General features: G+C 30.4%; 1 protein-coding gene across 3 annotated transcripts in view; it reads left to right on the top strand.

The window, feature by feature from the left end:
* LOC143229465 (pleckstrin homology domain-containing family F member 2-like) overlaps positions 1–13566 on the top strand; it is a 34144-nt gene that overhangs the window by 10644 nt on the left and 9934 nt on the right. For all 3 annotated transcript variants that reach the window (XM_076461829.1, XM_076461835.1, XM_076461823.1), the window contains 4 exons: positions 1242–1379; positions 2490–2553; positions 10509–10634; positions 12727–12833. In XM_076461829.1, coding sequence (XP_076317944.1) covers positions 1242–1379; positions 2490–2553; positions 10509–10634; positions 12727–12833 — 435 coding nt within the window. The remainder of the gene's footprint in view (positions 1–1241; positions 1380–2489; positions 2554–10508; positions 10635–12726; positions 12834–13566) is intronic.

A 13566-nucleotide genomic window follows, 5' to 3' on the forward strand; every position in this document is an offset into this window, starting at 1 on the left:
AACTACTTGAGCCAAGATGTCATCTATTCTGCTGCTGATGGTGTCATTTGAAAACAGAATTTGAGATAACTTATTTTCAGCAGCTTTTCCCAGCATGATATTTGCCATCTTCAATGCAGTTGGTTTTATGAGTGCTTCACCAATGGTGTGTGGTTTGTCCTGCTTTGTGATCAAGTACGCAACTTCATACGATGCTGTGAGGATCGGTTTATTGATAGGTACAAAGCCGAGAACAGGCAAAGTAGCCTTTTCATCAAACCTGGCTCTCTTTACCTTGAATTCAGCAAGCATTGTGTTCTTGTATTTCCCATCTCCACGCAGCTTTAGGGAGTGTTCTCTTAGTTTTGCCAGTGCTAGACTAGAATTGCTCAACTTGGCATTGCAAATCATGCATTGAGGACGCTGACTCCCATCATGTTCCGTTATACACGTGAATTCTTATTGTACATATTCGTCCGACTACTTTCTGTTTTTGCTCGACATAGTTAGTATGAAGAGATTAAAAGGTTAGGAAAAAGAATCACAAATGGTGCACGATTACTACTGTCACAAGTCGACTGCTAAGTGCACAAATATTAAGGCCAAGTGATGTGACGTGATCAGCCGCAGCTAATGATGGCCAAGTGGAGCATGACGTCACGAATCATACGAGTGGGGTGAATGGAACGGACACACACACAGTGTGTGTGTCTTGACCTCTGCTGAACCCCTGAGACTGACTCACCAAACCCCTGGGGTTCGATTGAACCCAGGTTAAGAACCACTGTGTTAGCTAATATCATTTTATAATTTTATTTTAAAAAAATTGAGTATATTAGTGTAAAAATCATCATATAATGTGAAATTAATAAACTGTTGTGTTTTTTACAGTACACAAATTCATATTTCAAGATAAAATTGTATAATTCGGTTGATATGTATTTGTTTATGTGCCATCTAACCTTTGGTTTTATAGAAGATGCAAAAATAGTTCTGTCCAGAAAAGCTGAGTTTATATCTGCATGCTAGAAATCAAAATAATGTATGTAAATACAGTGAAGTAGTTTGAGCTATTAAAAAGTGACTTTATTAGCAAGGACTAAGGGGTTAACCATTTAGATTGACTTGCTGTGCACTTGTATACATGGCTGAGTTAACTTGATCTATTCACTAACCTATAATGGGGTGGGTTATTAAAGTTTTCATTTATTTTTTAGAGAAAAAAAATTTAAGATGAAAAATCTTAATGTTGTTGTCCATAGCCGCTTGCAGTGTCCGGTCGTGTGTTGGTTGGAGAGGGAGTGCTGACAAAGATGTGCCGTAAAAAACCTAAACCACGACAGTTCTTTCTCTTCAATGACATTTTGGTGTATGGTAACATAGTCATCAACAAGAAAAAGGTAAGTGACCTGAGTTGTAATTTTTAATATCTTTTCTCATTATAATACATGCACGCGCACACACACACAGTGTTGTATCTTTTAGATTCACCAAAAGCAAAATCTCCAGTCAAGAGGTACTTCCATAAGAAAGATAAGATTCACAGGAAAATTAATAATTATGAAAGAGAAATAATTAAAAAATGTAGTTTTATATATATTTTACATTAATTAGTAAGGAAGATAATTAAAACAAAATATGTCAGTCTTGTTCGTTGCTTTCCACGAAAAAAATGCTCAACATATTTTGCCTCTGTAAGTTAAGATTGCAATTTAAAATGTAGGTTCGTAGCAGTGTGGAGGAACACTAAGCTTTTATCTTCATGTTAACTTTTATCTCAACTATTTTCATTAAATTGTGAGATTTAGTCTAAAACAAATGTTAATTATTGCAAATAATTGCTGTAAGTTTGGCAATTTACTTTAACAATCTCAGATGTATTTTATATTTAGGCTTGGTTTTAATGGATAAATTAAAATGTGTAGATTTCAGTTTCGTACCCTCATCTGAAAGATTTTCAAATGAGAATCAGTTTTGTCTCAGATGAATCATAATTGGTCAGTCAGGGACAGTGGGGACAGTATGTTGTTTTCAAATGTGTATAGCTTAATTTTTCTTTTCAAGTTTTAGTATATTTTGGTACTGAACTGAGGTACAACATTGCTGCCCTTGTGTTTTTGTTATGACAGCCAGTTTTGATAATTGGAATTAATTACTAGAATTAATTGGCCTGACAAAATCTGTTACACTGCCATACCAGAAAGATGTGAACACCTTTCAGATGTGTAATGACTCAACAAGATTGAAGGGAAATTCACTGAATGTGTGGACAGGCACACAAAGATAAATGTGCATTCTGCTGTGAATCTGTATAAAAAAGTTTGGTAACATAGTAAATAAATTGCAACTGGGACATACCATGAATTATACAGATACCAAAAAATAGCCATTACTTTAAGGTATAAAATTTAAGTTGGCATATATGAATAGATGTGAATTTGTTTGCAGTATTTTTTAAGTGAAATGGAATTGTTTGTTTTGAGCTGATTAAGAAATTTATTTTATTTTAGTATAATAAGCAACACATTATTCCACTGGAAGAAGTAAAGCTTGAAAATCTTGCTGATGATGGAGGTGAGCTATATAACTGATATTTTGTTTATTACTGGTGATATAAATTTTCCATTTCTGTAGGTGTATTTTATGGGCATTGGATTTTACCTTTCAAAATTGGTATTGCCATTAGCTTTGTCAAGTATTTTATCATGACTTTTGTCAGTTATGTTGTTTTATAAGTTCAGTTTATATCTGATACAGTATTTGAAATTGATAATGCTCTTTTGATACAGTACTAATTTCTGAAGAAATGTCCTACAAATATGTAATCGTGTATATAGCATTATGTTTTTACAAAGTAATAATATCAAATATAGTTTAAATAAATGAAAGGTTATTTAACATATGTATGTTGTTTGAATGTAATAAACTTAACTATGTAAATATTCAGTAAAAAAATGTTTTGTTTCATCTAGATAGTTTACTGTTGCTTTCTGTACTCAATAAACCTAACTAAACTGGCTTGACATCTTCTGGAAGAAGTGTATATCTGTAACTTTTAAACAAATATAAGTTAATGTAGAAATTTTTTGAGGAATTATAAGAATGTAAAAAAGCTTTAAAAATAAAAACAAATTCCTAATATGTTGTAAACCTTGCATCATAAAAGAATATCTGATTTTCACTGGTTTTAGTTGTTTTTTTCTCTTGTAAAAGCTAAACTTCATTAGTAATTGTTCAAACAACATGCAGTGATGTTGTAACAGAACAGCAAAAGAAAAACACATGTAATGATGAAACAAGTGACAGAGAAAAATATTAATTTAAAACAAGACACAATTTATTATATTACTAAGAGTCAGTAAATATGTCACTTGCAAGATTTAGATCTGCACATTATCAAGTTAAAAACAAAGTTCCGTTTTCTTTGGGAAATTACATTCAATAAATGTTATACAATGCAAAAAAAAATCAGTGGCTAATATGTTTGAGTAAAAATTATAGAAATAGTGTTAGAATTATATTTTATATGAAAACTTTGAAAGTTCATAAACATGTGGATTCAATAGATGACAGGTGCATGCCAGTCATGATGGGGTTAAAATTAATATAGAGGTTTATAAAGTATTGCATTTTTTAGATTTAGGTCTCTCCTTTTGAAAGGTAAATAAAAACATTTTACCTTATAGGTCTATCTAAATTTCAAAAATAAGTTGTCTTCATGAGTGCTTTTCATATGCTGAATAATAAAATTGAAAGGAGTTTAGACAGTTTTCTGTTAGTCTGAATATTTGAGTTAATGAATTTTTATGTGTGTACAAGTGATAATTATTTAGGATGTTTTTTCAGTATACAATGAGTAATTGTTTGCTGACAGTGTGTTTTGGGGCAGCACATACGACCGTTATTTTTGTGTGAATATTTGTGACTTGTGAAAGTTTGAGCTAAAGTTTTTTTATTCCCAAGTCACTCGCAGAATATTGTCACATTTTATCCCAAACTGGAAGATGGGCTGTTTCTTTAGCACGTGACAAATTAATCATTTAAATACCCTTATAAATCTTTGCTTAAATGGAATTTTGTAGAATTTAATTATGTGTTTGTTTCATTTACTTTTCATATTACATGAAATTAGAGGAGAGAGGCTGTTATTATTGAATTCTGAGTTGTATGTTTCAAATTCAGTTCTTCACATTTGACAATCAGTTGCACACTGATGCTGAAAAGCCCCTACAAAATGAATTTTGCGAGGGCTTGTTAGAGCTGTCAAGTTTATCATGATACCCACTGTGGTCTGTTTATTATTACTAAGAAATACTTTTTCAGGTCAAATTTTTTTACTATCTGTCAAACCATTGATTATGCAAATAGCTGTTGTTGAAGCAAGAAGATGGTCATCAAATATTTTATAATGGTTTGATAGGACTAAGATTTGACTGTTGGTCTACCCAAGTTATATGACTGGAGTTAGGTTTTAGTGTTAATAGATGCTTTGTCATTTTGGAAAGACATCCTTTTCAGTGAAATAAATGAATAATAAAGTAAACCTGTTCTCTGTGTCTTTCGTTGGAATAATGGAACCAAATCCATATCAACAAATTGTGACTCATCCTATAATGAAATTTCACAGCTAAAAGTGAGCACTTCTTGAGGTTGTTTCCACACATTTGTGTCTACTTGGTAAGAAAAGAATGAATGTTGTCTCATCCAAGCATATAATAACTTTTGGATACTGTTGGGAAGGCTACTTCAATTTCTGGTTATTTTGCCTTTAAAAATACAGTAACTTAATTTCAAAGGAGTTCAAGTCGTTATTGAACCTGGCAGGTGCTTCAGTTCTCAGACTCACTTTTTTGTGTTACAAGTAAAATAGTTTTTTTTTATTACTTTTACATGGAATAATGTTTGCTTAACACCAAAGATGTTTCATGTGTCCAATAAGCAGACATTTCATGTTCGTCATTTGAAATCAGTTGTAATTAGCTAGGTAAGCAGAATTGTAGTTATTACACAAGATAAATAACCATATGACTATAAAACAGTGATGAAAGAGCAAACCAACATTATATCACATTTTCATACTGCAAATTGTTTATGGGTAAAAAGGATACACACTGTTGTTTCTGTTCTGTTGCTTCTGGGTTGATAGAAAGACTTGTTTTCTTAGCATTACATTATGCTTTGCAGATATAAAGTTGGTAAGTGGTATGTAACTGTAATTTTGATGAGAATGTGTATTTTTCCATACAGAGGTCAAATTTTGGAGAACAGACAGTTTTATGTATTGTACATTCATTTTTTTACGGGGAGGGATGGCATACAGGGCCATACTTGTTTCATTTGTTGTTAGTTCCAGTTCGTGATTTACACATTGTAATGCTTAAATTTGTTTCGTTGCTTTCAAAACAACATGTTTACTTATGGAATTTGTGGAAAATCGTGTAAGACATTTTTGTTGTAAATTAACAAATAATCACTGTTTACTAGTGTACCTTAGAGGAATCTTAGCAAAGATATTTAGTATGTGTATGAATGTTTGGAGGTTAGAATATTATAGCACAAGAAATACTGTAGGATCATGTGAGACAAGAAAAACATAAATAATATATTTAATGTGTTAGCAGATAAATAGTATTCAAACATTATATTTTACAACATTATATATCACAATACCATTAAAAGATGTAATCTTTGTTTTAAATTCATTAATAGAACAATACTGTTATCCTTTTAAAGAACTGAAAAAAAAGAAAATTTAGCTCTAAAAACAAAAGATATATTAAGTTTCTGTATTTATAATAATTATATATTTTTCAATAAACAAGTTTTTAAATAAGTGATAGGAGTTCCAATGGGAGCTAACTATTCAACTTGTGTAGCAAATTTATATTTACGTTACTATGAAAATATATTTTATGAAAACTAAGCAAATCCAGATATATTTACTTTAACTTGTGTATTGATAATCTAATCAACATAAATAATTCTGAAATATATAATGTTATTAATAACATTTATCCAAAAGAACTAGAAATTGAAAATACTTCAATTTCTAATACAGATGTACATTATTTAGATTTAGAAGTTAAAGTAATTGATAAAAAAGGATATTAATATAAATATTTTTGATAAAAGAAGAGATACTGATTTTCAAATTTATGGTTTACCCTTACATTGTAATGTGCCATACCCATTTACTATAAACATTGTAACTTTGCAGTTATTCAGATATGGTAAACTTTGTAGTAAATTACAATATTTTATTAATAATGTTGATACACTGATATGAAAATTAATAGCTTATAGATTTAATAAAAATGTGGGTAAAATTATTCTGCACTAAATACAAAGAAAATAAAATCAAAGAAATTCTATCAAAAATTACTAAAAAAATTTTAGTTAAAAATAAGGTCATGAACTTGACACTCCTTTCATTTTTTATTTGTTTTCATTTTTTTTATGTTTATCTTTTTCTTATTCCAAGTTGGGAGAGCAGTCACCTTCTCACAGCTGTCTGCAGACAGTGATGGGTGATATAGATGTGGGCTTGAGAACCCACATCTTTCTCTTCTAATTTAAAAAAAGAAAAATTATTATGTAAGACAAGCAGACTGATAGATGGTGTATCCCTCCTACAGTGTGTAGGTCCTACTTCAGTCACTTCCAAAACCTAGGATACATTTTATAATCACATGTTGTAGCTTGCATCCTAGGATCCCATTTAAAAAAAATTGTGCAACGTATTTAAAAAACATTTTGTTAACGTGTTTTGGTTTATGGCTTGAATAGTTTATGAGTATAAAATATATATATTTAAATAAAGTTAAGTAAACAAAATCACGAGGTAGGACTGTGTTAGAAACTTGAATCCATATCACACCAAACATGCTTGCCCTTTCAGCCATGGAGGCATTATAATGTTACAGTCAATCTTACTATTAATTGGTAAAAGAGTAGCCCTAGAGTTGACAGTGGGTGGTGATGACTAGCTGCCTTCCCTCTACTCTTACATTGCAAAGTTCGGGACAGCTAGCCTTTGTGTAGCTTTGTGCAAAATTGAAAAACAAACAAACAAGCATTAAAGACAGCAAGTCCCAACCTCTGATTAATTACAACCATAACTTTTTAAGCCAAAACAAAACACATTAAACTGAAACGAAATATGATGCTTTTAAAGAAAATATCCTAGGTTTCAAGCTACTTTTTTTTTTACTTAAAAAATTATGGTTATATAAATATATATATATATATAAAATTCCTACACACACATATGTTTGTTTTCTTAATGATTAATAAAGGAAGTGAGTCATTGTAACCAAACTCATTGAAACAGGAAATATACTTGAAACTTCATATCAGTAGGAAATCTCTACCACAGTTTGTTTTGTGAATAAGAGAGGCCATTTTTGTGGTAAATTATGTCCTGTTTTAGTTCAAAAACTGATCTAATGAAATGTAACAATTTCACTCTGGATTATTACAAGCTCTAAGATACCTCTCTAGGTTCTTTAGGTGAAGTTATGTAGAGTTAAAAGTCTCAGTTGGAAAAGTGCCCAAATGAAAACTATAATTGTGCCTTTAACTTAGTGGATATTTCATATTTTCAAAGTCTATAACTTCCAGAAAAAGCTTACTTAGAATTCTTAGTCCTAAACAAAGGTGTTAGTATTTTTGGAACGTAACGTGATGAAGCTCTATTTGCATACCACTACCACTCAGTTTAATTTTTACGTTATTGACACTAGATGTTTTCATAGTTACACACATAAAAGAAATTTTTAACATGTGTTGAGACATGCATTACTTAACTTGGCTCTTAAGTTGCTTTGTTAGCTTACCAGAACTTTGTTTGTCAAGTTAAAATATTTAAGCTCATTTTGATATCCATAAACATGGAGTTTGCACGTTTTCTTGCTTCATGGAAATCCTTCAAACACAGTTTTTTGTTCATTTGTTTTTACTGATAAAACTGACATTTTTCACATTTTTTTATGATTTTAGATTGGTTTTCCGTCTTAAAAATTATGAAATCAAAATTATTTAAAAACAAATCTTACAAAAAAAAATAATAAAAAGACTGTAGATGGATGATAGGCCTTACTATCTAGGTTATTATCTCCAAGTGTCCATAAATATTAGTATTTTTAATGAAACATTAATCCTTAGAAAGAATAAGAACTCCTAGTAGTGCACTGTGGAACTGAGTAACCTATATGTTTAAGTTGTCTATTTTGTTATTTTAGAACTGGCAAAAGAAATAAGAAAAACTTAAGGACTTGACTAGTTGAAAGTTAAATGTCTAAGTGATTGTTATTATCAATTTTGACTATTCAAAATTACGTTTATTTAAAATTGTTGTTATAAAAAAGTGTGTTAAATTTCCAAATGGTGGAGTTTTTTAAAGTGTCAAGAAATGTGTATGTATACTTCAGAGAGTGCTTGATATCAGGATTTCGACTAATCAGTCAGAATATTTTTATGTCTTCAGAGTATCAATCCGACTCTAATGGTATTCTAATATACACTTAGAGATGCTTAGATCAGCAGAAGATGGAGGTTTTGTAAAAATTAATTCTATAATGCCACATACGATATTTTGTGATTGTTTGTTTTTTGTTGTTGTTAAAGTAATCTTTACTAAGATATTTTACATTATAGATCAGTTTCCACACAAATAAATGTCCAGTTTAAAGAATATTGTAGAATGCAATAAATAATTAAGAAAAAATGTCATTGTAGTCCATGTTTTGTAAATTTTTATCCTTCAGGAGAATCTTAGTTTTGTATCATACTAATGTGTTATAATTTTTAAGGTAATATACAACTACTGTTCATTTCAATGTAAGAAACTTTTTTTCTCACAAGAAAAGTAGGCAGTTTCCTCTACTTACCAAGGCTCCGTTATGTACTAATACTCCTCCTTAAATGATTGCTTTTTATGCCATTGAGAATACAATAGGTTATTTCTTAGAATGAATAAAATAGACCTAAAATAAATATTTTAGAAGTGAATTCAGTTTCAAGATTCACGTCTATAGTGTTCAGTATTTACCCTTATTAAAATATTTTTTGGTCCCAGCATGGCCAGGTGGATAAAGGCATTTGACTTGTAATCTGAGGGTCCCGTGTTCAAGTCCCCATCACACCAAACATGCTCGCCCTTTCAGCCATGGGGGCATTATAATGTGACAGTCAATCCCACTATTTGTTGGTAAAAGAGTTGCCCAACAGTTGGCAATGGGTGGTGATGACTAGTTGCCTTCCCTCTAGTCTTAAACTGCTAAATTAGGGATGGCTAGCACAGGTTGCCCTCGTGTAGCTTTGTGCAAAATTCAAAACAAACTAAACTTGTTAGTCCTATGTTAGTCTGTGGCCTATGTTTATGTACTGTTCACATGTGCTATATATTCACTTACAATAAGTATTGAAATCAAAAAGAATTAGTACAGTACTCTGGGACAACAAAGTTTGTGGTTATCATGTGTACAGTATCACATATTGAAATGTAAATAATAATTCTAAATTTTTTTCTCTTCAGATAAAGATTGTTTTATTCCTTTTTTTATGATTTCTAAGTTTAGATCAATGTTCTAAAATGTCTGCTTTTTTTTTTTAATAGGGATCTCAAACTATTTTTTGTAAACTTTGTACTTTTTCATTTCCAAAGAAGAATGCTGCATAGAGTTCTGTTTCTTGGTTTACAATTTTGTTTTGTTTTTTCTTCCTCTGAGAACATAATTTAACAAAAAATTGTTCAGGTATGAAAGAGTGTTCAGTTAGACTCTTTCAAAGTTCTTGACGTGTACAATGGCTTTCAGCCATTTTAGTTCCTAAGATGTTTTGAAAAAAACAAAACAAACAATAATTGTTTGGTACTAGACTTTTTGAAACGTTACATTAGTCAATAAAATCATCAGAAAGGTATAGTTGTTGTAATTAAAAAGACTTAAAATTATTGTTTAATAAAACCACGAGCTTGAAAATTGTTGTATTTCTTGTTTGAATTCCTGGGTATTTATTGTAATTCTTATAGTCTTATTTTAAATTAGTTTTAATTTTGTTTGATGTATTTATGATTGATTCATATATAAGAATTTTTGGTTCAAACATGTGATATAGTCTTTTTATTATTAGTAGTAGTACTGTGCATACTTAGTCATGGTTTTAACTGATGTTTGGTACTGAAACATCAAGGACTGATTCCTTCAGTATATACTTTAACCCCTTATCACCTTCACCTGTATATTCATGCCAATTATTGTAATGGAAAAAAAAAGATTCCATGAACATTAAAGTGTTAATATTCGGTATAAATTGTGAACCACTACTTCAGATTCAGTTTTAGAGTGACAGTTGGTAATGTAGGTTCACATAGTCCTCTCCCAACACACACACTGTGGTCTTTGCTGCATGGTATTTGCTTCATTAAAACTTCATTATATTTTGTATCATTTTTGTGGCCATGATGTTAGTATTATGCCTTACTTGATCACTTAAGTTTCATGTTTGTTTTCTTTCTCTCTCACTCAAAGCACTAAAAAATGGCTGGTTCATCAGAACACCAACCAAATCATTTGCTGTTTATGCTGCCACAGCCACTGAAAAGTCTGAATGGATGGCTCATATTACTAAGTGCCTGGAAGATTTATTGAAAAAAAGTAAGTTTTATTTAAATACACATTTTTCTAGAAGTGTTTTAAACTTTTTTGAGATTCTTGTACTTTATATTAAAATTATTATTTATCTTATTACATTTTATTTCAATTTACAGCTTCTACAGTAAGTGAGATTTGTTTTTAGAACAGGTACAATATATTGATCATTCTCAGGTGTACAAGTATGTTTATATACAAGGGAAAGAAAGGGGCACAATTGTGTGAGGAAATAGTTGTCTCTGACTTAAACATATTATGTTTAATATGTTGCTTGCTGGGTATAAAACATAAAACTGCAGTTAAGCAGTGGACTTAATTTATTATTTAACAGAATCTGAATAATATTGTATTTTTATCGTTAAGCAGTAAATAAAACAATTGAAATTTCCATAAAAATATGTTTCAGATTTAACCAACAAAATTAAAAAAGAAGTTAATTTCAAATGTAAAACAAACTATGGAAAAAAATTGTTTTTCTTCAGTGAAAATCTCATGAGTTTTGTAACAGAAAAGCAATGTGATTTTGTTGATAACTGTGTGTACAAAGAAATACTTCATTAAAATTTACTCTGTCGTGTAATGATGTGATGGTAGCTCATTTTTAAACTCAAATTTCGATGAAATCCTTTTACTCGGGGTTGGTGAAAGTGGTTCAGTGTCAAATGTGAGTATATTGTTGTAGAACTGTCAGACAATTCCAGAAAAGGCCATAGAACCAATAGTCTTCTGAAGCAACTAGTAGTTACACCCACCTGGAGAGCAGATAATTCTACTTGTATTACTACTAATAATAGGTGCTTCTGTTTTTAAATCAACATCATTACTTCAAACCTGACATTTCAGGTGAACGGGAACCCTGATGTGATACAATAACATAACAAAATCTACTTCTCTTGTGTCTTTTTTAACTCTCAGTTTACTGACTTGTTTTATTTCTACTGCAGTATGGTTCAGTTATTACACATATTAGGTATAATTTTGTTTTTGTTTGACCAAACAAAATTGTTTCTAATTGCTTATTTTATTTCTAACATAGAGAAAAGTAGTACTTTCAAATAGTTGAATTAGTTCAAATGCTGATATTGTTTATTTTTGTCATTTATGTTATCAGGAACCCTTTAGCCGACACAATTATAAACTAATTAGCAATTTATTGCACATATAGTATAGAAAATGTGTTTGAGAAACCAGTGGTATTTTTATAGCACATCCATTTCTGACTACATGAGAATGTTGTTTTTACCCATAAATATAGAATAAATGTGTCATATTGATAAATATAAAATGCCCCTCAACCAGATTCGTTTTATTTTTGTTTTGTGTCAAGAATTTAGTGGAACAGTAAGTTATCACAAGTGTCAAACATAAGTTTTGATAATTCGTGATTTTCCATTCTAAGTTTTTGTTGTTATGAAATTGTAATAGCTTAAATGTGAATTATTCTAACAAGCAAAAGGTAGTTTTATATCACATTATATAAAAATATATTGTAATTGTGTTCACCAATAGTTTTGGAATAGCTGAGGAACTTTTAGTTATATCAAGTACAAGGTTTATGTTTTGTTTTTAATTATGTATGAAAGGTCACATGAAAAGCAAATTTGGTTTATGAATATTTTGCAATGCATATAACAAAACACTAATACATGAAACGTTATCTGTCAAGGTGACTCGCATCGTGACAATATTTATAAGCAGCAATGAGTTAATCACTGACGTTCACTGGCAGAGACGTTTGTTGAACTAGCAAAATAGTATATAGATAATTACTTTTTTGGCAGGACTGACAAGTTTACAGTTTATTTGTTTTGAACAGTTGGTAAGAAAATGAAATACTTACCTTATACTGTTCAAGTTGAGGTATTAGGTGCAGGTCTTGCTACATAACTAATTTGATTTAATTTTAAAGAAATGTAAAATAATAAAACGTTATAAGTCTGCACACAAAAAGATTGGAGCACATACAAATCCTGTGTTTGGATAATCTTTGGAGCTTATAAATATGAATTATTGTATTTTGGTTAACAATATGAAATACTTCTGCTTTCATGACTGACATCTCTATCTAACCTATAAACACTTTTTTCTAAAATAGCTGGAAAGAAGCAGTCTACTGAACATGCAGCTGTGTGGGTTCCAGACGCCGATGCAACAACATGTATGCACTGTAGGAAGTCGCAGTTCAGCATGATTAATAGAAGGGTAAGTCTGTAACTATTATAGTTTGCTTTATCTTCAACTGTTTATCATATTTGTCAAAAAATAGCTTCCTATAACAGGTACTGAATGGATTTAGCAAGGTTCCACTTGTGTTTTTTTGTTGGCCTGGCAGAAAAATGCAAATTGATTTACTGATATACGGCAGAAGTTTTGTCTTGTAGTTAGAATACACATCACAAAAATGTTGTTCCCCCATTCACTGCAAGGTATTTCTAAGTGGAAGGTAAATAGTTCTATTAAACACTATAAATTTTAAATGTTAGTAAAGCCATAATTATTATATCTGAACAGTTTAGTGATGATGGAAATATTGCAACTCCACATTACAAGTTACATAATCCTTGCACTTGTGCATTAAATTCAGTGTTTTTGCTTTTCATTTGTGAACGTATTGCAGTATGCATAACAAAAAATACTCTTATGTTTGTATGTATGAAGAAAAATATTGTAATTTTTAATTAATAGATGTAGCTAATTTCATTACAGTTGTGTTTTGTATGCATTCTACTATATAGGGAGTCATAGTTTTAAAAGATGTAATAAATTATAGCACATACATTGGGTCCACTAGTCATAACTATTTGATTTTTTAATAGTTTGTTGCCAGTTTTGGTTCTGCATGTTTTTGTGCTGTCATGTACACGGTGGAACTTCACAATATTCATCAAGATTGCACGTGCACTATACATTCACCTCTTGAATTCCAGGACATTTG

Source organism: Tachypleus tridentatus, chromosome 1 (assembly GCF_004210375.1).
Source record: "Tachypleus tridentatus isolate NWPU-2018 chromosome 1, ASM421037v1, whole genome shotgun sequence".
Taxonomy (NCBI): Eukaryota; Metazoa; Arthropoda; class Merostomata; order Xiphosura; family Limulidae; genus Tachypleus; species Tachypleus tridentatus.